Source organism: Lissotriton vulgaris, chromosome 3_2 (genome assembly GCF_964263255.1).
Source record: "Lissotriton vulgaris chromosome 3_2, aLisVul1.2, whole genome shotgun sequence".
NCBI classification, from domain to species: domain Eukaryota; kingdom Metazoa; phylum Chordata; class Amphibia; order Caudata; family Salamandridae; genus Lissotriton; species Lissotriton vulgaris.
This window is the reverse complement of record NC_141690.1, coordinates 153,823,191-153,847,783: the sequence shown is the minus strand read 5'-3', so window position 1 is coordinate 153,847,783 and position 24,593 is coordinate 153,823,191. Positions and strand designations below refer to the sequence as shown.

Below are 24,593 nucleotides of genomic sequence, written 5' to 3'. Positions count from 1 at the left end.
GCCCCCATGTCATTTATATTTAATTCTAGTATCTCCACAGAGGTCTCCATGGCGCCTTTCAGCAAAGCACATTTAATTTCTGCGCTCATCTGCCGCCGAGGTTCAGATCTGATTGCATAGTAATTAATAAACATATTGTTCCAGGCATAAAAAAACATATTCAAATGCATTACAGTGCACAGACTTTCTGGGTCGATAATAAGACGCTGTGTAGAGAAGAACTGTTGTAAGGTTGTTCAAGAAGGTGGCAGGAGACTTCTTAGTAGTTTCTAGATAGGTTTATTAAGTTACAGCAGAGTAACACAACTCGCCAGCTGACCAGACCATCAACTGACAAGTGTGGAGCATTCAAGTACAACATAGAATGTAGGCAGGCATTCTGGGAGCCTATTAGGTAGGAGCATAGAGGAAATTGTGATGACAGCAGGTGGCTATGTTGGGAGGAGAGCCAGTTTACAACACATCCTCCTCCTTTATCTAGAAAGGACTAATGACCGCAGATGGCCATGTTGGGGGGAGCATGTGTTCACTAAACAACCTCCTTCTTTGTCTAGAAAATTATTACACATAATCCTCCTTTATAAAGGAAAGGAAATAAAGATAGAGAAGGCAAATAAGCGTTAAGGGGCAAAGAGTGTTAAGAGTGCATGTGAGGTGAGGCACATCACACAAAAACAACTAACAGGTATCACCACCACCTATTCCCCTTAAACTGATAAAACAGGAAAAACAGTCCACTTTCTCCTATCTGTCCTTGACCAGCAAAAAACATAAAGAGACAGTTCACTTTCTTTAACCTGTTTTACGCTCTAAGTTGAAGATACAAGTTCAACTGAAGATAGAATTTGAACTAGACGTCCCGGTCTGGTTCTGGATCCCGCTAACAGGTTCTTAACATCTTTCTTCGGTACTGGGTCCTTTACTCTGGTTGAGGGCCTCTGTTTTTTTAAAGATTTTCTTTCTGGACTCTCAGTTCAAAATAATTTTTTGATGTTGAATTTTCTTTCATTTTCTGATACTGGACATTTCATCTCAGTACTGGGGCACTGAGACCCCATTACAGGAGCTTCTTTTCAGTTCTGGACCCACTGTTCTAACCGATGGACATTTGTCCCCACTTGGTTCTCAGTCAAGGTTAAGAGCTTCCAGACCAGCTTCCAGATGTGGAACGTTAGACCCAGTTCTGGGTCCTCTGACGCGCTTCTGCTTTTTATGGGCTTTATGCTCTCCTGGACACCCTTTGTTTAGACCTTGTTCTTGGATGTGTTTTGTCCATTCCTTATTCTGGGATGACCTTTGTCCCCTCTTGGACGACCTTTGTCCACTCCTTGTTCTGGGACGACCTTTGTCCACTCTTGGACAAGTTTTGTCCAGGCCTTGTTCTGGGACGACCTTTGTCCCTTCATGGACGACCTTTGTCCACCCTTTGTTGTGGGACGACCTTTGTTCCCTCTTGGACGACCTTTGTCCACTCTATGTTCTGGGTCGACCTTTGTCCACTCTTTGTTGTGGGTCAACCTTTGTTCCCTCTTGGACGACCTTTGTCCACTCCATGTTCTGGGACGACCTTTGTCCACTCTTTTATCCTCTTCTAATTTTGGGACCTTAGTCCTCAGCTGGTTCTGGAAGAGGTGTGTCCTAATGATTTCAGAGCCTTTGCCCCTTACTGGTACTGGGACCATTGACTCTGTCTTGCTTCTCTGTCGTGGTTAGAATTGGGTTCAGCGGCCCGCTTATGGGCTCGCTTTCAACTTAATGAACTCTTTGCCCTGATACAGGGTTCAATGTGTAGGGCAGGTACAGACTGTGGGAGGTTGGTCCCTGCTCAAGGTTCTCAGACTCTGGAAACACATTAGTTATTCTAGACTCAAGACTCTCTGTCTCTAAAAAAAAATTGTAACGGTTCTACACTTTTGCAGTTCTGGATTCACTGTTATAGTCCTGGACACTCCTTAAAGCTTTTCTGTGCCACTATCACAAAGTTGAATTGACTTGAATTTTGTTTTTTTAAACGTTGACAAGACTGTGCTGTAATATGTGCTGACAGGTACCACCAAGATGAATTAGTTTAGCTGCAAGATACGTTTTCTTTGCTGGTGACTGACTGTCATTAATAACTTAGAACTCGCTGCATGCGTTAGATAAATACATGAGATAAACGTAGTTACCACTAACATACTGTAAAACCCCACAAGATGACACTATTGTCCAAAATTTCCCACAGTCACTGCATTTAAATACACCTATTTGTAAAATGTAACTGAAACTACCTTGTTGTTCCTTTATGGAAGGTGCATATTATGTTTTTTATTCACGGATAAAAACGCTGCCAGTTGGTATCGTAAAACAAAAAACGCTGCCAGTTGGTACCGTAAAACAGCGCGCATTCATCTTCCTTCTCACCTAACATTTGCGCATTGAAAAGGGAAATGTTCACGCTCCACTCACCGTTTGTTTTTTCTAGGAGTGAGTGGAAGGGGGGCTTGGGGGAGGGCAGCCGACCCCCGGGAGGTCTCCTCCCCCGGGCGGTTTGGGAGATCTGGGTGGGGTTTTTTTATTCTAGCAGGTTCCATTGGGCGTTTTTTGGGCTGGTTTTGGTTGTATTGTGCGTGCCCCTATAAATGGGCGGGGCGCCTCGCTCCGGTCACCATTTTAGGCTTGGTGACCTGGTGGCCGGTTGAGCTTAGAATTTTTTGTCTTGTTTCCTTGTGCTTTCTTTTCGTGGTCATGTCTGGTGAAGATTACCGAGTGTTGGAGGCTATTCGCCTACTTAGCGAGGCGGGGCGTTTGGACCTGGTCATTGGCGACCGGGGTCAGACTGAGACCCCGCGCCCCCAGCGGGAGGCCTCTGCGAGGGTGTCGGCTGTGGTGGCAGCATGTTACTCTCCGAAACGTCGGAGGCAGGATGGGGTAAGTGAGCGGGGTCGTTCCAGGACTCGGCGGGCGGGTTCTAGGGCCCGGCGGGGGAGTGATGCTAGTTCTTCTGATACGGCTGTTTCTTTGGATTCCTCGTTGTTGGGAGTGGCTGGGGAGGGTGGTTTTCCTCCTGTGGAGGGGGAGGTTTCCGAGGTGGGTTTGCGGGAAAGAGCAGCCTCTGCTCCCGTTTTGCGGGGCCGTCGTGCTTCCAGGCAACGTGGTTGCACGCGGCGTTCGGCTTCTGCCTCTGCGGGGTTGGGGACTGACGTCACTCAGATGGGGCGGGCGGAGGCCATTTTGGATGTGGTTTCTGTGGCGCAGCAACCGCTACGGGGTGCTTCGGGTATGGACATGCAGGAGGTGGTCGCTCCTTTGGGCGTTATATGCCGCCATGTGGTTCAGGTCCCGTTAACGGTTGACAGTGGTGCATTAGGTGTGCCCATCGCGCGTCCTTTGGTATCGAATCCTGGAGTTGCAGGGCCTGAGGGCCGTGGCGTGCTTGTTCGTTCTGTGGGGAGGGATATGCAGAGTCCGTTATTGTTCTCTCCCTCGGGATCTGTTGGGGGGGAAGCTGTGTCCGGGGGTTGCAGTTCCTTGGGGGAGGGGGAATGGGCCCAGATGGGTTTGGGAGAGGGTGTTGGGCGGTCTGACATGCTTATACCTGGTGGGGATTTGGGTGACGCGGGCGGGTCGGTGGGGAGTTGCCGCCAGTTGGAGGTGGTGGGAGACCTTCCTATCGGGGGGGTGGTGAGTGGAGAGGATGTTGTTCGGCAACGTGAGGATGGAGAAGGGTCTTTTTATAGGCTGGCGGGGGAGTTTCAGTGCCCTGGTAGGAAGGTGGTTTCGGGGCCTGCATCTCGGGGTGCTGTTGCTGTTAGGGGGGTCCAGGATTGGGGTGCTCAGGGAACTGCTTCGCGGATTATTCAGGCTGTGTTGGATGGTAGCTCGGATGAGGAGGTTTGTCCGCCGTCTCCTAGGCTTTGCGATGCTTTAAAAAGAAGAAGTGCTGTTAGTTCTGGTAGTTTTATGGTGTCTGGCAGGGGTGGCGGTTTTACTGTTGGCGGTTTGTCTTCGGCTCATAGAGTTGGTTTTTGTGAGGGACCCGGCACACCAGTCCGGCCTTTTTCTTTACAGGAAGAAGCTCGACCTACGGCAGCAGACTTGGCAGGGCGGCAGGCAGCCCGGGTACGCCGAGGAGAAGTGCGGGTGGAGCCTAGCGCGGCACGTCCCATACCTTCGAGGGATCCCGCCGAGGCCATCACACGCAGGTTTACTACGACCTCGATGGTCCCAACGGGGGATTGCAACATGGGCGGTGCCTCCGGGTCCGGCACGACCTTCCCGGCCTCAGCGGTGGATTCCAGCGTTGTACATGGGAGCGGGTTACGTACGACCTCTCTCGTGCCACGTGGTGGTTATACTACTGGTTTATCTTTTTCTGGAAGTCAACAGGTTGTCAGTAGTTCTGGTGGGGGGATGTGTAGACGAGTTCAGTCGTCCTCCCCACCTAGGTCCAGAGTGAGGGCTGGTAAGGCCCATGGTCGTTCAAACACGGTGGAATCAAGGCAGTCTTCAGTGGTTGTACCTGCCCCCCCTCAGTTGGAGGAATCGCTCATTTTAGATTATGATGAGGATAGCCCTGAAGAGGGCGAAGTTCGTGAGTTGGTGTCTGGGGGGGGGCATGTTAATGTTTCTCGTGATATGTTACAGGACCAAGTGGTTCGGAGTCGTGTGGAATCGTCAAGGCCACGAGTGCTCGGCCCCGCGGTGAGGGCTCCTCGGAGGGCGGACGACGGTGCACAGACGGCGTGGAGGACGGAAACCAGTCAACCGCCTCTTTTACGTCCAGGTGAGAATGTGGTTCAGGCCGTGCGGCCCAATATGGTGTCTATTGGTGTTGGTGTAGATTTAACATCTACTGAAAAGGATGGCAAATTACATAAAGGACGTGTTGTACGAGATCAAGGTGTAGGTACAAACGGGGATGATGTCAATACAAGTGAAAAGGTGGATAGTGGCACGTCCACTGTTGGTTTGGGCACTACGAAAAATGTACTTCACAGTAAAGAACTTAAAATTAAAAAGTTGCCGTACATGGGTGTTACGAAGCCATTGGGGGCTCATTTGATGCTCAGTACGAAGGAAAGGATATGGAATGGTGAGTATGTGGAACTGTTGAAATTGCTCCACAGGGAGGTCCGTGCTAAAGAGGGTTCCAAGGAGGAGGAGTTTGAATTGGCAAAACGCCCTAAAGTGCCTCTGACTATAGAAAATTGGACGGCGGCCTTTTTAATTTTTGCCAGCGTCTACTGTGAAAAATTCCCTGAGCGCTGCGTGTCCTTATTTAAGTACATGGATGTTATCCGTAAGGCTCAGCTAACTAGGAATGATTATGCTTGGGCTCAATATGATGAGGAGTTTAGGGCGCGTATGGCTTGGGATCCTGAGGCGAAATGGGGTGAGTTGGACTCTGACCTTTGGCAGCAAACGATGGGGTCGTCTGCCTCTGGTAAAACCATTTTTACAGCCAGCGGTCTTCCTATAGTATATCGTCCCTTTCAGTCCCGTCCCACCCGGGGAGGGGTGGGGGTCATCTCTACTACCCAGCCGCCTACCGGCACGTGTTGGGATTTCAATACCGGGACCTGTAGTAGACAGTTCTGTAAATTCCGCCACGAATGTTCACAATGTGGGAGGAAGAGTCATCCGTTATCCCGTTGCTGGGGTCCTAGGACTCCAGGGCCCCAGGGTTCTCAACAGAGTTCAGGAACTTTCGTGCCACCACAGCAACCCTCAGCTCCCAGGGGAGGGAAGTCTTCATCCTGTGCTGGGCCCAAAGGCTCGCACGCCGGTTAATGTTACTCGATTGGCCGCTGCTTTACGGGACTATGAGCCTGCCGAGCAGCGGTCGGTCTTGTTGTTGGGTTTTCAGGTGGGGTTTCGGTTGGGGTATGAAGGACCACGTTTAAGACGTTGGTCCAAGAATTTGAAGTCAGCGAGCGAACACCCTGACATTGTACAGTCGAAATTGGACAAGGAAGTAAGTGAGGGTCGAATGGCGGGCCCGTTTGATGATTGGCCTTTGGTGAACCTAATTGTATCCCCTATTGGTGTAGTCCCCAAGAAGGAGCCTGGTCAGTTCCGGCTCATTCAACACCTATCGTGGCCTGAAGGTGGGTCGGTGAATGATTTCATTGACACTGAAGCTGCATCGGTGTCTTATTCATCGGTGGATGTAGCCATGCAGCTGGTTGTCTCTGCGGGCCCTGATGCTCTGATGGCAAAATGCGACATCAAATCCGCATTTCGGCTCCTTCCAGTCCATGCTGAAGACTGGTGTCTTCTGGGCATCCATTTCCTTGGAAAATGGTACGTGGACAAGGCGTTGCCAATGGGCTGTTCCATGTCTTGTGCGTTGTTCGAAACTTTCAGCACATTTCTTCAATGGTGGTTTACTACACAGAGTGGCCATGACCTTGTCACTCACTATTTGGACGACTTCTTTTTTGTGGGTGCTGCCAATTCGTTGGTTTGCCAAGCGGCTCTCACATCGTTTCAATCATTGATGAGTTACCTGGGTGTGCCATTGGCCCCGGAGAAGACCATGGGTCCTTGCGCGACCATGTCTTTTTTGGGGATCGAGCTTGACTCTCGTTTGATGCAGGCTCGTCTTCCATTGGACAAGAAACAGAAAATGCTTGAGCTGGTTGGAACTATGTTGGGGAAAGAGAAAGTGTTTGTGAGAGAGATACAGGTTTTGCTGGGACACCTGAATTTTGCCTGCAGAGTGGTTCGGGCGGGTAGGACTTTCTGTAGGCGGTTGGGCAGAGCTTTGTCTGGTCATTCCCTTCCACATCATAGGGTGAGACTGTCTGCGGGGGTGAAAGAGGACTTACGTATGTGGGTCTTCTTCTTACATTCCTTCAATGGTGTGCCTTTGTGTTGGGAGGTGGATTGGTGTTGGGAGGTACAGATCTTCTCTGATGCCGCTGGTAGTGAGGGTTTTGGTCTCTACTGGCAAGGAAAGTGGTGTGCTCAACAGTGGCCAATGCAATGGAAGAATGGTGGTAGGAGTATTGCTTTTCTGGAACTTTTTCCTGTGGTTGTTGCGGTCACACTGTGGGGGGCTGAGTTGGCCCACAAAAAGGTTCTCTTTCGGATCGATAATATGGCCGTGGTTCAGGTAATTAACAAACAGTCGGCCAGAGATCCCCAGATTTTGAAGCTTCTGAGAGTGTTTGTGTTGGGTTGTCTGAAACATGATATTTGTTTTCGGGCCCTGCACGTTCCGGGCGTGGACAATGACATTGCGGATGCTTTGTCTCGTTCACAGTGGGAGAGATTCCGTGGGCTTGCTTTGGAGGCAGACGAGGAGCCGACTCTCATGCCAGACCACCTGTGGACGGTAGGCAACACCGGGTCCTTCACCTGGTTTTAGGTTCCCTGGCTCCTTCCACGAGGACAGCGTATGAGTTAGCCTGGAAGGAATTTTTGGAGTCGGGTGCTTGTTGGCGGGAACTGGATTGGCAACGGTCGGAGGATGTGGTACAGTTCATTTTGGTTTTGATGGATAAGAAGTTGTCTAGAATTACTATTTCCGGCAAACTGGCTGGCGTTTCTTTCATGGGTAAGCTTTTGTGGGGTTACTCTCCGTCGGCTGGGGAGTTGGGTAGGAGAATGTTGGAGGGGTGGTCTAGAGAGAGTGGTGCTATTCGCACTTTGCGATCCCCTTTGTCGTGGCAACGGCTGTTTCAAGTTATTTCTGTTCTCCCGGTTGTGTGTACTGATCGAGTGGAAGCGTGTTTGTTTGCCACGTTGATGGTGTGGATGTTTTTTGGAGCCTTTCGTGTGTCTGAATTGCTTGGCAACAGGTCCTCTCCTGGCCTTCTGTGGGGGGATGTTCAAATATCGGAGCGGGGGGTCCACATCTGGCTCTCACACTCCAAAACGGATCAGAGGAGTATGGGTAAGGGTGTCTGGCTGGAGTCGGTTTCACCTCCGGAAACGTGCCCTTTAAAATGGGCTATTTGTTGGAAGACACTGTCGGATGGGCCTTTGGATCTTCAAGTTTTTCGCCATGCTAATGGTTCTTGTGTGACCAATTATCAACTGCGTATGGTACTGCGTAAAGCGCTGCGACATATTGGTTTGGATGGGTCTTTATACGGTACTCACTCCTTTCGGATTGGGGCGGCCACGGAGGCCTTCAACAGGGGCTGGTCGAGGGAGGACATCATGGGTCTGGGGCGCTGGACTTCTAATTGTTTTCGGCGCTATGTTCGTAATGAGGCTGCTGGAGCGCTGGCGTCTTCATCTGTTTTGCCTGTCTGATTCTGTTTTCTTTTACAGGTTCTGTGGCTGGTCCTCGGGCTGCTTACATTACAGTTTGGATCGTGGGTCATTCCTTCGTTAAGAGAGCTCAAGTTCAAGCTCGCCAGAGTTATTTTGGTTCATCGTTGGGTTTCAATGATCGTTTGTTTAATGTGGTTTGGAAGGGTAGGGGGTGTATGTTATGGAAGGAACTTATCCCTGCCTTGAATTCTTGGTTGGTAGGGGGGGTTTGCCCGGATGTTCTGGTGCTTCATTTGGGTGAAAATGACATGGGTTCTGTTAAAGGGGTTGTCCTGCTCCGGGCAATTAAAAAGGATTTGGCCCTATTACACAGCCAGTGGTCGGGTTGTCATGTCATTTGGACGGAAATGGTGCCGCGGAGGGTTTGGAGGTATGCGGTGAAACCGAAGGCGGTGGATAAATCTCGGAGGAAAGTGAATCTGGAGGTTTCCCGTTTTTGTAGGGACTTGGGTTTCGGGCGCATCGTCCATAGTGACATTAAATATGATGCGGTGGAATTTTTTAGGGGGGACGGTGTCCATTTGTCCCGTATGGGTATGGACCTATATCTGCTGGAGTTGCGGGAGGTCCTATCTCGCTGTTTGGCTGTGCAACAGTTTGTTGGTGAATAAGTGATAGTCGGTGTGGTGGTTTTTTGGTTTCCCCTTCCTTTTCTGATGTGCTCTCCCTCGACCCCCCCCCGCTCCTCCCCCCCCTGTTTTAGGTCGGTGTGGGGGGCAGAAAGGTGGGGCTCTCTCCGTATCAGTCTTTCACCCCACGGCTTTCTGGATGGCGGTTTTGCTATGTGATGGTCATTTTTGGGCCAAGTTTGGACCCGTTAGTTGTAATCGGATCTTGTTTGGGGATTTTTCAGACTGATTGAGGTGGGGTTCGGAGAATATGGGTCGGGGGATATGATCAGTTGGTTTATAGTCGGAGATGTGATATTTTATATTTGTTAGGTGATGTTATAATGTTATAATGTTATTGGGGTTTGTATGGTTTTGTGTTGGGTATGTACGGGTGGGGGTGGGTGTGATGGAGGGTGTGGGGTGGGGGCGGGGTTTGGGGTTTGAAATAAAAACGAACAAAAACTTGGGTTGTGATTTAGATTGTGAGGCGGTTGCCGAGTGTGTGTATTTGTAAATGTGCACCTGTTCCAATAAAGCGGCCTTTTTCACACTTCAATGGTTTTTGGGTCTGCTCACTCTCCCCCCACCCCTCTCTCCCAAGGGGGGCTTGGGGGAGGGCAGCCGACCCCCGGGAGGTCTCCTCCCCCGGGCGGTTTGGGAGATCTGGGTGGGGGTTTTTTATTCTAGCAGGTTCCATTGGGCGTTTTTTGGGCTGGTTTTGGTTGTATTGTGCGTGCCCCTATAAATGGGCAGGGCGCCTCGCTCCGGTCACCATTTTAGGCTTGGTGACCTGGTGGCCGGTTGAGCTTAGAATTTTTTGTCCCTCCCTCCCTCCCTCTTTTTAGGGGGATCTTTTCTATTATTTATTTAATTGTTTGGCTGCTGTTTGAAACATGTGTTCATGGGGTTTTACGTTGTTCTTTTGTCGCTTGGGACAGGTGCGTGGCGGTTTTGCTATGTGATGGTCATTTTTGGGCCAAGTTTGGACCCGTTAGTTGTAATCGGATCTTGTTTGGGGATTTTTCAGACTGATTGAGGTGGGGTTCGGAGAATATGGGTCGGGGGATATGATCAGTTGGTTTATAGTCGGAGATGTGATATTTTATATTTGTTAGGTGATGTTATAATGTTATAATGTTATTGGGGTTTGTATGGTTTTGTGTTGGGTATGTACGGGTGGGGGTGGGTGTGATGGAGGGTGTGGGGTGGGGGCGGGGTTTGGGGTTTGAAATAAAAACAAACAAAAACTTGGGTTGTGATTTAGATTGTGAGGCGGTTGCCGAGTGTGTGTATTTGTAAATGTGCACCTGTTCCAATAAAGCGGCCTTTTTCACACTTCAATGGTTTTTGGGTCTGCTCACTCTCCCCCCACCCCTCTCTCCCAAAGTAATGTTGAGAGAATTGCCGATGAGATATAAGGAACCTTGGCTACGTGGAGGCAGGCCCCAGCTGTTCCGCATCGTGCGTCACCACGGGAACGAAGAATGCCAAGGGAACAAAGCCACATAATGGCCTCCCGACGTGATGCTCCACGCGCCACAAATACTGCGCGATGACGTGCTGAAAGCTCCTCTCCAGCCAGACACCGGCAACTAGGGAACTGGGGCAACACTGGAAGGCGTGTGACATAGGACACGCTGACTCTCCGCTAGCACCAATGGAAATTCTATTACATCATCAGTATGAGGATGACAGCGCTACAAGAAGATCCCTCGGCTGACAAGACGGTAAGATAGACTGAGTAGACACTTTAACATCAAAGAAGTAGTGAAGGACAGGAATGCTCCGCAGCCACAAAACGGAGATGTTTCTTGGCACCAGACAGTCAACACCTCACAGAGCAGTGTCAAGGACCTCCAAATTAGTCTTTCCTTCATTTCGTTTTTTTGCATCACTTGAAGCTGTTTTCCTCTTTTAATTTCCGTTACTGGTAGCAGTGTGACAAGAACCTTGGAATTTCACTTGTTTGAGTTGTTTCGGCATCAGCTAGTTTCTCACTACATTCTGTTATGTTTTTTCAAGTCTTCTGGCGTTGCTCCGGTTACACCTTTCTTCTTCTTAAATTACTGGCAGCAGATGGGCTGATTCCATATCTTCTTTTTGTTTTAGTTTTTTAGTTTTAGTTGGTTTCCTATTATATATTGGACTTTCACAGGCTTCTGGTTTCTTTACTCCTTACTTCTGGCTGTAGTTGGGTGAGACGCCTTCTTGGGTTCTTGGCGCGAGGTGCTGCTCGTGCTGCACTGTATTTCTTGGAGTGCCTCTCTGGTTTGCTTCTCTGGTCTGGTCAGCCAAGATAGTCGCCAAAATGATGTAAGGATGTTTATGTAGGTAGCAGGAGACTTCTTAGTAGTTTCAGGATAGGTTTATTTAGTTACAGCAGAGCAACCCAACTTGCCAGCTGACCAGACCATCAACTGACAAGTGTGGAGCATTCAAGTACAACATAGAATGTAGGCAGGCATTCTGAGTGGCTAGTAGGTAGGTGCATAGGGGAAAGTGTGATGACAGCAGGTGGCCATGTTGGGAGAAGAACCAGTTTACAACAAGAACACTGAGTCCAAACGTTTTTTTGAGCATGTTCAGCAATTAGTCGAAACGTCTTTCTGATAATTTCTCATAATTTCCCTCAGTGGTTAATAGCAGCTGTTCCGGGTGACAGGTATTTCCAAGACCACTTGAAAGATTTGTGGCGCAAAGGCAAAATGTGCATGATACAAAAGTCAGAACAAAATGTTGCAACCAATCCCACTTGGATTTTGTGGCTTGATACCAATCGATCCATTCCATGAATGTGGGTTTGGCAGTCTGCCTTTCATCCATCTAAGGTTGATAAAGTGAGTACTACCGGGTTGGGTTCACTATTTATTCGGTGCTAAGAAGCCCAGTGACAGAGCATGCACTTTGCACATGCACATTATACAATGTACAAATATATAGGCACGGTCACAAAACGCACCAAAATAAGTTGGGGCTAACAGTTTGCGTCTCATCTGCCCTTCTCCAATCATTATTGTTTGGCGTTAGCAGACTTTCAATAAATCCTTGTTCTCTGCCCCCACCATGTTGGCCCCGCTGCTGACCTGTGCGGAAGAGAACAAGGAGATCAGATACGCTGATGAGTTAATCACCCGTGAATCACGAGACTGTTGCGAAATGGACCCGGCCTTGTCACACTTCCGGCCCGTGAGACCGTGAAGGAAGTAAAAGAAACAAACACTGTGTTCTTGGTTGGGTTTAATAAGTAGCATTTCAAATATAAATAGTGCCAAAAAGAAAGAGTGTGCTGCGCATAAAATGTCTTTGGCTCAATTTATTCTAATCAAGTCATTTGCCGATTGCAGGCGTTACCAAATGTAATTTCTAAACACTCGCCAGCCCGCTAAGTAAGGCATATCACTGGGTGCCAGGCTGACTAAGTGACCCGTGTGGTGAGGATGCCAGTCCCCTGTGAGCTCACAGGTTCTGTCAGATGCTTTCGAGAGGTGAAACTGACTGCCGTGTACCCCTTCGGGTGCTGCTTCAGCCTGGGTGTCCCTTGCGAACAAAGAAACCAAAGGATGTTTCCTTTGGGACACTTCACGCATTTGTTTATGAGGCCGGGACACTGAGAAAATGAAGTAGTCCCAAAAAGAAAGAGATACCGACCTACAGCATAACTATTCTGTAGTTAGTCGGTGCTGCTTCCTCAAAAAACGGAAGTGACATTTACGATCGTCAACCAACAATAAACAAGATAAGAAAAGCAATGCCAGAGTTAACCAATTGGCAAGCGGCAGGAGAAATTACCCTCAATATTGTATTTACAATAGGTCTTGTGACAGCGCATGCGCTGTCTAGGCTCGACCTAAAAAAAGAACATCGCTAATCGGGTCATCCATGGGAAAGGCCCACTCATTAGCCATAGTTTACTCACCCTCTAAGCTCCATATAGGGCTCTTCAGGCTAGTAGGCAAGGGGCCAGGGCTTGTGACGCTACCCAAGGTTAATCGAGCGGGAAGCGGTGGCTGCTCCTTTGCATATCTTGTTCCCAAACTTTGCAATACCCTTCCCGCCGCCCTGAGATTTTAGGAGTCGGAAGTCTGCTTCAGAAAACTTCTCGAAAATCTTTTCTGAAGCCCGGCTTTAGTCAAATGTTCATGCAGGTACATTTGTTGCTGCTATCAGCACTGGGAGGCCTGGTTGGGGAGCTACGGGCTGTGCAAAAACAGCTGAATTGAATGGAAATCCCAGCAAGAGACGGCTTTGACCATGTTCTACCTCCACCACCAGTCTCTCGCGGGCAACAAATGACAAGGGGTAGCCCTTTGAATCAATATTCAAAGAAATAAAGTTTCAAAACGTTTAAGAAAAAGGGTAAATCATGTGGCTTTCTCAGATCTGGGCAAAAATAAACATTGTCGTAGATTGGTAAACACCAGGGGCCCATCAGGAGTGGCGTTCTTACCTATTTCTTTTACTGTTAAGCTCGTCCCTTTTCCGATCTGTCTTGCAAATGGAGGCGGCACTTCAACAAAAATCTTACACCAGTAGAATCCAGTATCACCCATTATCAAAGATGGAAGATGGAGCATAGTTTGGCCGCTCTTGTTGTCATTTTTATAGCTTGTCATCATTAAAACAAGTCCTGAAGGATCAGTGCATTTCTCCATATTTCCAGTTATGTTAAATACACCTGATGCAACTTCGCTTCCTTTTGTGTTATTGGCCAGTGGGCTTGAATCTGAAATGTTTCTCTTTAGCCACTTCACCCTGATTTGCTCCACTCCTTCACTTATTTTCCAAGAGCACGTCAGTGTGACAGAGTTTCCCACTGATTCATTTATGACCTCTGGTTTCTGTATGATATCTATTTCCTTTCCTCTGCCTGAAATAGAAGAAAAAATAAGTTTGAATAATTATTCTCAATCAATCTGTATTCGATTATTAATGCATAATCATACAAGAACAGCACAGTTCAATGATGTAAAAGTAATAGTCAGTAAAAGTCCAATCAATACAAACAGCAATGGTGGATTATGTTAATGTTAATGGGTGACTTATATAGCGCACGGCTACTCCAAGGAGTGTCCCGGCGCTTTCTGACCCATTACTGAAAAAAGGAGAAGGACAACAGAAACATAGCAGAGTTACTAATGAAAAAGCCAGGTTTTCAAGGCCTTTCTGAAGGCAAACAAATTGGGAGTGTGGCGGAGATCAGCGGGAAGGGAGTTCCATAATTTGGGGGCGAGATATTTAAAAGAACGTCCACCTATTCTGACTTTCTTAATGGGAGGTACAATTGCCAGGCCAAGATTTTCCGACCGGAGAGATCTGGTGGGCTTGTAGAAAGAAATCCGTTTCTGAATGTATGAGGCCCCTACCCGATGGAGTGCCTTATGGGCCAGAGTAAGTGCTTTGAATATGATACGCTTCTTAATAGGAAGCCAGTGCAGGGAGGAAAGCAACTCAGATGATCTGGCATGCCGGGGTAGGCCGAAGATGGCTCTTGCCGCAGAATTTTGAACAACCTGGAGTTTGTGCAAGAGATAGTCTGGCAAACCCAGGTAGAGGATATTTGAATAGTCAAGCCTGGAACAGATCAGAGCTTGAACTGTCAGCTTCCTTGGGCCAAAGGGAGCATAGGAAGGAATTTACGCATCATTTTTAATAGACCAAAACAGGTATCCGTAAGACCTGTGATCTGTGTTTTCAAGGCAAGGGTGTTATCAATTTTAACCCCGAGGTTTTTAGCGACCAAAGAGGAGGAGGAAGGGGGGGACATGCAAACCGGCCACCATTCCTGCCAAGGTGGTTCTGCCTGACAGCCGAAGAAGAGCACCTCAGATTTATCAGGGTTGCACTTGAGGCTGCTTCCCTGAAACCAGTTGAAGACAGCCCCAAGGCAGCCACGGATGCTCTCCCCGTCGAACTCCATGCCCTTCTTGCAGGTGAAGAGGAGCTGGGTGTCGTCAGCGTATGATATGATCTGGGCACCCATTGACTCCGCCAGTACCGCCAAAGGAGTCATGAAGATGTTAAAAAGGGTCGGGCTCAGCACCGACCCTTGTGGGACTCCGACATCCATAGGCGGCACCTCGGCGGAGTACGGGGGGGCCCAGACCACTTGTCGACGACCCGCTAGGTAAGATCTCAGCCAGCTCAACACCGTCCCTCTGAGACCGATCTCGTGAAGTCTTCTCAAGAGGGCCTCATGCGGGACGGTGTCGAAGGCCGCCGACAAATCCAACAACACCAGCATTGCTCTTCCACCTGCGTCGAGAACTTCCTTAATGGCTTCGTTAACTTCCAATAGAGCGGTCTCAGTGCTCAAGTTGGAGCGGAAGTCAGATTGGGTAGAGTGGAGTAACCCATGGTCTTCAAGAAAGGAAGAAAGCACAGAATGAACGTGCTTCTCGACGATCTTAGCCAGACTGGGCAGGAGAGATATGGGCCTGTAGTTGGCATATATCTCTGGATCGAGGCCTGGTTTTTTTAGAAGGGGGACGACCATTGCCTTCTTCCAGGCTGGTGGAACCATGCCACATGACAAAGAGAGATTCAGGATAGGGGAAATTAAGGAATTCAAAATTTTGGCGTTCCTAGCTAAAAAGCTCGCCGGACACGGGTCAAGCGGGGAGCCCGATTTAATCCTGAGTAAAAGATCCAGAGAATTAGATTCCAATAAAGGAGGAAACTCCGATAGAATGGGGCTAGAATCAGGAGATAAAGACATCAGATTGGAATCATGCAGTGATGCATTAGGGGTAGCTGGTGGAAAAGATTCTTGAATCAATTTAATTTTTGTATTGAAGAAGATGGCCAGCTCCTTTACCCAAGGTTCAGAGAACTTATGCTGAGCTATGCTGGATTTGGGAGAGATAAACTCTTTAACAATGGTAAAGATTTCTTTACTGGAATTTGACGCAGACTCAATTCTATCTGCAAAATAGTTCTTTTTGGCCTCAAGAATGTCAGAATGGTAAGATTTAATAGATAGTTTATAGGCAGACTTAGCTTCTTGGTCATAATGCTTCCGCCAGAGTCTTTCGGCTAACTTACAGTTACGGCGTGCCAAAGCAAGTGACTTCGAAAACCAAGGAGCCGAGCAGCGCTTAACAGATGAAGGGGGGATTGAAAGAGGAGCAAGATCATCAAGCCTTTCAGTTAACCATTCCTGGAAGGCTTCAAGATCCCTCTCCAGATGGCCAGATAGTGTACAGGGATAATCCTGAAACGCTTGAGCAAGATTCTCGGGGGTAATTTTATGCAAAGGTCTTCTGGGATGCCTAAGGTGGTCTGAGTTAGTATAAGATGTTTTACTTTTGCCCTGAATTAAAAAACTGATCAAAGAGTGGTCAGACCAGAGAACCGGGGTGGGATGGGACATAATAAGAGGAAAGGTGGAGAACACTTGGTCAAGCGTGTGACCCTTGTCATGAGTCGCGCTTGAGATGTAAGGAGTTAGACCGAGAGGAACAGTGATCGATTAAAACGATAAAAACTCTAACATGAACAAGTATTAGTGTATTTAACCAATGTTTAGAACAACATGATTACGATGACCGATGGAAGATTTAACAAGCATTTGCAAAGCCAATAGGTCTCTGAAATGGCCGAGCTTTTGACATTGTTAATGTGAATATTTTTAGCCGTATGTTTGTTTGTGAGGTTGCGAATGTGTTATGTGTGCTGGTTTTCAAATGTGTGTGGTATTACTTTTCAGGGGGTGCCTGGGTGTTATGTGTGCATAGTATTATTTGAAGTCCTTTCTGTAGCCCTATGGGCGCTCATGAAAAGGGCTCTCAAAGAAATGACAATACTGCATATCTGCCAGGTAATAGGAAGTAATTAAATAGCTAAGTGCAAGAAGGAAATGAAAGGAAGACGGTTAGAATAAACAACGAAAAACGAAATGGCTAAAGAATGAAAGCAAAGAAGAAAGAAAGGAAGGGGGAGGAATGGAGAATGAAACGAAAGATGTTAGGGATAAATTAAAAATAAATGGAAGTGAAAAAAGAGGACCTTGTTAAGAATAATTAAAAAGAAACAAGAAAAATAACAGTCAATAGAGATGGTAAAAATTGGGTAAAGGAAGGGAGATGGAAAATAAGCCAGAGTTCGAAGGAAAGAGAAAAAAGATAAGGGAAGAAATTAGAAGATGGAAAGGAAACATGTTAGAGGAAAGAAATGGATACGGAAGAGGAAAATATCAGAAAATAAATGTGAATATGGAGGGAACAGGGCCGGACTGGGAACCAGAACCGGCCCTGGCAAAGTGCTCGGCCGGCCCCCCTCCCCCCCTCCGGGAGGAGAGGGGAGGGGGGAGAGGTGCAACCGCGCTCTGTGAAAGGGCCGGTTTTCGGCCGTTTTTGTTACAGGGCCGTTTTTGCAGCATAACGGCCCTGTAACAAAAACGGCCCCAGGGGCCCAAAACCGGCCCCCAACCATGCGGCCCACCGGGGAATTGCCCGGTGCCCTCAACGGCCAGTCCGGGCCTGGGAGGGAAAGAACGATTAGGAGAAGGGCAGATGGACAACAATGTTGAGATGGAAAAGAGTGAAAGAGGAAAGAAAATGGAAACAGAGAGGATGCTAGAGAAAGGAGGAAAATGAAACGGACACAGAACAACTCTCAGAAAAGGGGACAACTGGGGTGTAAAGAAGATATAGCTTCCTTTCTTTTTTTGTTTTCCTAAAAATGGAGAGCTATTGGCAGGTCTGGGGACAATTCTGACCATTTATATATGCACTTCTGGGGGGTAGGAATCTATCAACATGATGTTGCACATCCCAAACAGCAGTACAGTTGTGATAGCAGCATACATCACACTGCTTAAAATATGCTTGTAAAAATTGCAAGCTGCATATGAAAGTGTTTATTTTCACAAAATAGAATTTCCGTTTTATCCTCCTATATTTAAACAGAAGAACTCTATGTTTCAAAGGACCAAGAGATGGAAGATTTGAAAGAGTGTGGGTAAGAGAGGGATTTGGAAGAAATGTTATATGGAATAAAATACCACCCTAGGTGCGTTTTAAAAGGATATTGCAAGTGACAGAGGAGCCCCATCCTCCTAGAATGAAAGTCTACTTTCAGTCTTGTTGGATGGTCACAATACTCTTCGGTTGCCTGCAGCATTCTGAAAATGTACAGATGGGGTACTTTATACCATATATTATAGGTCTGTCTCTACTCTAAGATTTGAGTTTAAAAAATATTTCTAGAGCGCGCGTACACCAGGCAGTTTCTTGGCGCTATGTAATACTACTACTCAAGGGACAGAAAGACTGAGGGACAAGGGAAGATTAGGAAGGCTTGGGTAAAAAGGAAAGTTTTGAGATCTTTGCGAAAAAGGGGGTACTGGGAACAGGATCTCAGATGAAATGGGAGAGAGTTCCAAAAGGCAGGGGCTGTGGTAGAGAATTTGGAGCCTCCCCATTTTTTTCGTTTGAAGCGAGGGACAGTGAGAAGTTGGTGAGTAGCAGAGCGCAATTCTCTAGACGGGGTGTAGTCGTGAATAGCCATGCTAATGAAAGACGGGGCAGAACCGGACCGGGCTTTGAAGTTGATGCAGCCAAGCTTGAATAGGGCACGTTGCCGGACAGGGAGCCAGTGTAAAGATTTGAGAAGGGGCGTGACATGTTGTGATTTGGGTAGATTGAATACCAGACGAGCCGCTGGTTTTGAACCAGTTGGAGGCGTCTCACGAGGTACGCTGGCATGCCATGATAGAGGGCATTGCCGTAGTCCAAGCGAGACGTCACCATGGCCAAAAGTATTAGTTTGAGGGCGGATGGGGAAAAAAACCGGGAGACTTTGCGGATTGTCCGGAGGGAGAGGAAGGCTGAGGAGACAACCGCACTAACTTGAGAGTGGAGGGAAAGTTGATTATTGAGTTTGAACCCAAGGGTCTTGACAGAGGGAACGGGAGTGGGTGGGGAACCTAAAGAAAGGGGCCAGAAGGTGTGTTTTACAGAGTAAAGGGGAGGCAGGCAGAAATGGCTTCAGACTTGGGAGAAACAACCTCCTGAGGTAGAAGCGACCACTTGACTACCTCCTTTCTTGAACATAAAATCAGGGGTCAGACTGTAGAACAAATTTTCCATTCAGCGCTTCCAAATAATCAAAAGGAGAAACGTGGCATAGTACTCCAAAAACAGCACACATTTTACTTCTGGTTTCAAAGACGCAAAGCATGGCAGTAAAAGAGAAAAGGGACAAAGAGCATGTTTATTTCTTGTCTAATTAATTATTCAGCCACGGTTTCAACCACTTGGAGCAAAGCTGTTGCACCGCAGCGGTCATCTTCAGATAGATGTGAATTAGTTATCCATTCAGTAGCAAGCAATCAAACAAACACTCATGTGCTGATGAAGCCAAAGAGCAAATTGGACATGCCTATATCTAGCTTGGAAATACTGCTCGAACTGTCCTGTGGCAGAACATACCTCCTTAAGTATACATTGGATGGACGCCGATCATCGTGCTCTTCTCCACAATGCGGGTTTGATTCAATAGCACTACAGCAAGCCCCAAAATGCAACAGCCATGCAACAGTACGGTCACCTATTTAAACAAGAACGAGTGGTGCACGCATGAGTAGGGGCGCGTTAGAGAGAGGGGGAGCAGGAGGTGAGGCCGGGAGTGGTGCGTGCGTGCGCAGTCTGCTCACTTTCAAGCACTGCACTCGTGCTTATGGTGCGCCCCTGCTCGCTCCCCCAAGCTGGATGCCGCCACAAGCACGAGTGTGTGCTTGGAAATTAGCAGAGCGACGGCTAAAGGTCCTCCTATGCAGCGCATGCGAGACCTAAAAGATATTGCTCAAAATAGAAAGCTTTACCCCTCCCCTCAATCCAAAATGAAAACCCACGACTGAGAACTCTATGCAGCCGCCCAAAATTGCTTGCCTCATACATGTTACTGTATGAGAACCATCCGATCGGTGTAAGCAGGTCTCAAACAGGACAATGGCTTGCATGCTGATGCATAATAATCCAGCACGCAGAACTTACTGGTGACACCTAAACCAGATTCCGAATGCTCACCATTCTATGTCCCCATGACAAGAACTCAAGCACCTTGGATACGAGCCGGGCTCACAGTTAGAGTTTAAAGGGGTAATCCATGAAGAAAAAGTTGTTTATCCAGTCCTGCACCCCTAACAATAACCAACAATAGGCGTTTTAGAACACTCATTCCTGCCTGGGTTTTGAGACATACAGAGACATACTGCGCCATTCACAGTCTGGGTCCTTTAAATCTAGCAGGAGCGGCATCTTGCAGCCATTTAAAATCTTGATGCTGAATGTAATAAAGTCTGAAATGTTATCATGTATCTTTATCATGTAACATGTCTTTATGCTCTTTCCTTTTAGTGCCTACCCACTACAAAAATGCATGTTTGTACAATACATCAATAGCCCTCTCTGGTTTGTGTTATTCACCCTATCAGCAGTCAAGCTACGCACCACTGATTAGTTTTCTTTTGCAAGTAAAATAAATAAAAAAATCCACTGGAAAAAATAACCCCAGATAAGCAGTAAAAATGATGCATACAGGTTTTCTTTTATCAAAATGTCCTGTAATATTCTGCGCACTTCTTCACACCGAAATCAGATGTAATGGACCACTATTTCCCTTAGAAAAATACTTTGCCCTAAGAGTAGAGTCTCAAACTGTTTGAACGAATCTTAAACGCGTAATGTGACAGTTGTGAGCCAAGTTAAACAGTTATGGAAAAGAAACGTTGTGCGTCATGGTAAATATGAATGCTGTGAACACAGTTAGAACATCCAATTTTAAAGGGTATTGGAAATGCTGACTGCTTCACTCCTTTGTGTAGATTACATTTTGGTAACTTGTGGACAAGGCAATGCTTCTGGGCCGTGCACTGATCTGGGCTTTCCTAGACGGTGGGGCTGCCCTGGGAGAGGGATCTGTTGTCAGCAGGGCGGATAAGACACCACTCTCTTGAAGACAGCTTAATTAGGAGCCCTTAATACAGGTTTGAGATAATTAGGATTTGTCACTGAGAAGTGGGGCACTGGGACATACAACAATCGTCTGCCGCAACAGACAGAGGGGTTCGTCACTAGTCTCTTCTGGGGTGTCGCCTGTGGTGGGGACCTTTGTTCCTGGACAGGCCATTATACGCACAGGTAAGTTCGAAAATTCAGTCTGAGTAAGAGGCTCTAGAAATCCAGATCTGCATTTTCAAATTAATAGGTCGCCTCACAAACCAGGACAGATAGGAGTCAAAACCCCAAACTCTCGCTCTCAGCACTAGGGAATCAAACCACCCCCCTGTCGCACCCAGAGCGCAGCGGTCTTGCACTTTCAGGCCATCCTCATCGCATGTATGCCACAGGAGGTCATGCAGTTTACAAACAGACATGCACGTGTATTTCAAGCCGATTAATGCTCATAAGGACTTTGCAGCAAACAGCTCACGCTAATCTAGGAAACGTAACTTTCACTCTGAGAATAGAACCTATAGCAACTGAACAACGGACGAAAAAGACAGCTGCACTGGAAAAACAAGCGCATTCCTCGCGCTACAAGGAGGCAGCAGGGGGAGGGGCGAGTGAAAGCGTTTCACTTGCGAGAGCGAGCAGCGTCAGGAGCGATAATTGCTTCCATATGGCGCCGTGCGCTCCTGCAAGTAAATCACCACACGTGCGCGCGTTGCCATTATAGGCAATGGAACGTGTGCACGTTTTTGGCTGAAAAGCCGTACCGATTGCAAAAGGTCATTTCGCCTATGCAGCGCATGTGAGCTGCATAGGCGAGACCTAAAAAGGGCTTAACGGTCAAACAGAGCCAGAACTGAAGATGCAGTATAAGGAGGGAGCAACCTAAAGAAGGCACAAAATGACAACAAATAATAAAGTACAATATAAGAAAGAGAATGTCTCACAAGCCCCCTTCATGCCCGGATCCCCATAACCCCCATACCAAACCCCAAGACAGTAAAGACTTAACAATAGTCTGCGATTTGGTAAACCTGTAACAGAAATAATGAGGTTAAGCAAATGTTAAAGGCATCCCACGAACCCATGTCCTCACCACATCTTCAACAAAGCAGACTCCGTCATAGCACCGCACCTCCGAGACGTCATCAACTGCTCCTTCCACTCCGCCACCTTCCCGGAAGACTGGAAACACGCTGAACTCACCGCCCTTCTGAAAAAACCAACAGCGGACCCCAACGAACTCAAAAATTACCGCCCCATCTCGCTTCTTCCATTCCCGGCCAAAGTCATCGAGAAAGCTGTCAACAACCAGCTCGCCGCCTTCCTCGAAGCCAATAAATCCCTCGACCCCTCACAATCTGGCTTCCGAGCAAAACACAGCACTGAGACCGCCCTCATCGCAGCAACAGACGACATTCGAACTCTACTGGACAATGGAGACACAGTCGCCCTCATCCTCCTTGACCTCTCTGCAGCTTTCGACACAGTCTGCCACAGCACCCTTTTACAACGCCTCAATAACATCGGAATCCAAGGAAAAGCTCTTGAATGGATCACCTCGTTCCTCACCGGAAGAACCCAGAGAGTCCGCCTTCCACCATTCAAGTCCGAGGCCTCTGAAGTCATCTGCGGCGTACCACAAGGATCCTCACTCAGTCCCACCCTCTTCAACGTATACATGAGCCCCCTCGCGGCCATCGCACGCCAACACAACCTCAACATCATCTCTTACGCGGACGACACTCAACTGATCCTCTCTCTCACCAACGACCCCAGCACCGCCAAAACTAACCTACACAAAGGAATGAAAGAAGTTGCCGAATGGATGAAACAAAGCCGTCTGAAACTGAACTCAGACAAAACAGAAGTCCTCATCTTAGGTACATCCCCCTCTGCATGGGACGACTCCTGGTGGCCGGAAGCCCTCGGAAAAGCACCCATCCCGACAGACCACGCACGGAACCTAGGCGTCATCCTGGATTCTTCACTCTCAATGAACAGACAAGTCAGCGCCGTATCCTCTTCCTGCTTCAACATTCTTCGCATGCTCAGAAAAACATTTCGCTGGATCCCCTCCGAAACAAGGAAAACAGTCACCCACGCTCTGGTCACGAGCTGACTGGACTACGGAAACACCCTCTACGCAGGTACTACCGCAAAACTCCAGAAGAAACTCCAACGAATCCAAAACGCCTCAGCCAGGCTCATATTAGACATCCCACGCAACGAACACATCTCTGGGCACCTTAAAGACCTCCACTGGCTACCCGTCAATAAGAGGATCACTTTCCGACTGCTTACCCACGCACACAAATCACTCTACGACATCGGACCAGATTGCCTCAACTCACGACTGTCCTTCTACACCCCCTCCCGCCAACTACGTTCTTCCAGCCAAGCCCTCGCCACTGTACCTCGCATCAACAAGACCACCATGGGAGGCAGATCCTTTTCATACCTGGCTGCTAAAACATGGAACTCACTCCCCGCTTACCTTCGCCTTACCCAGAACCACCTAGCATTCAGAAAGCAACTTAAAACTTGGATATTTGACAAGTAATCCTCCTCCCCTCCTAAGCGCCTTGAAACCCTCTGGGTATGTAGTGCGCTATACAAATTCTTTGACTTGACTAACTTGACTAACTGAAAGCAACCGAGCCTCTCAGATCACCTAAAGCATATATAGAAAAAGAGCTACGCAAACTGAGAAGGAACAAGGAGAATAAACACATTTGCATAGGCTTGGTAGCAGCTATTCAAACCAAATCATCAGCAGATAGAGAAGTAACACCCGGCAGAACATCTCCAAGCCCAGGGAAATCAGAAGTCATAGAATCAGATGCGGTGGAACAGCTTGCCGGGGACACCGACTGGGCAAATCCTGCACTCGAACCCAAAGAAGCAGCCATCTCCAGATTGTTTCCACACCACTTGGGAGCTGGAGGGATGGGCTGCTCCATGCCTTTTGGACAGCTGGCGTCCGGGGCATCGATCATGTTTGTGCCCTGGTCATGCAATTCAATCCAGTCCCAGGCAGCTGATATGTCCGTAAAGATATGCACAGTGTACGCAAGCGGGCCTGGAAGAGTAAAGAGTATGGGAGTCCCAATTCTCGTAATTTCTTCTTTACTGCCAAGAAAGACGCCCTTTGCATTTGGACTTGGAGCGTACAATCTGGATACAATGACACCTGGGCCTTATCCACTACAAATGGGCCAATGACCAGGGCCTGCTGCAGGAGATGATCATGGTCCTGAAAGTGTAGAAGGTGGGCCACCACTGGGCTTGACGTAGCCCCAGGCCAGAGCTCCCTTGACTGGACTCTATGCACCCATTCCAGGGCGTAGAAGCTAGAGAGCCCCTCAGGTGCCACAACCTCCCACAACCAGGATACAAGGAAGGCCAGGAGAGAGTACCCCTCAGCATGTTCGGGCAACCACACAACACAAACATTGTTACATCAGGTCCGACCCTCCTGGTTATACAAGCAATCAGCCAAATACTTTGGGTTTCTAGAGAAGTAATACGCTGATCTGCTGACCTGACCTTCCAGTGAGACTGAGCGTACCGTGGTCAAAATGACTAGCATTGAGAAAGCTCTGGCTCAACTTGCCACATAGGGCGAAACACGTGTCGGCTGCTCCTTTACAATGCAAATAAATAACTACCTTAATTTAAACCAATCTGGACTATTGTTCTGAGTTATAAAAAGGAATCAACCTATTGGCTAAACTTGATTCTCTGGAAGGGAGGAACAAAT

General features: G+C 47.9%; 1 protein-coding gene across 2 annotated transcripts in view; it reads right to left on the bottom strand.

Moving 5' to 3' along the window:
• LOC147725449 (uncharacterized) overlaps window positions 1-24,593 on the bottom strand; it is a 250,903-nt gene that overhangs the window by 165,092 nt on the left and 61,218 nt on the right. For both annotated transcript variants that reach the window (XM_086964116.1, XM_086964117.1), the window contains exon 2: window positions 13,327-13,746. In XM_086964116.1, the coding sequence (XP_086820242.1) occupies window positions 13,327-13,746 (420 nt within the window). The remainder of the gene's footprint in view (window positions 1-13,326; window positions 13,747-24,593) is intronic.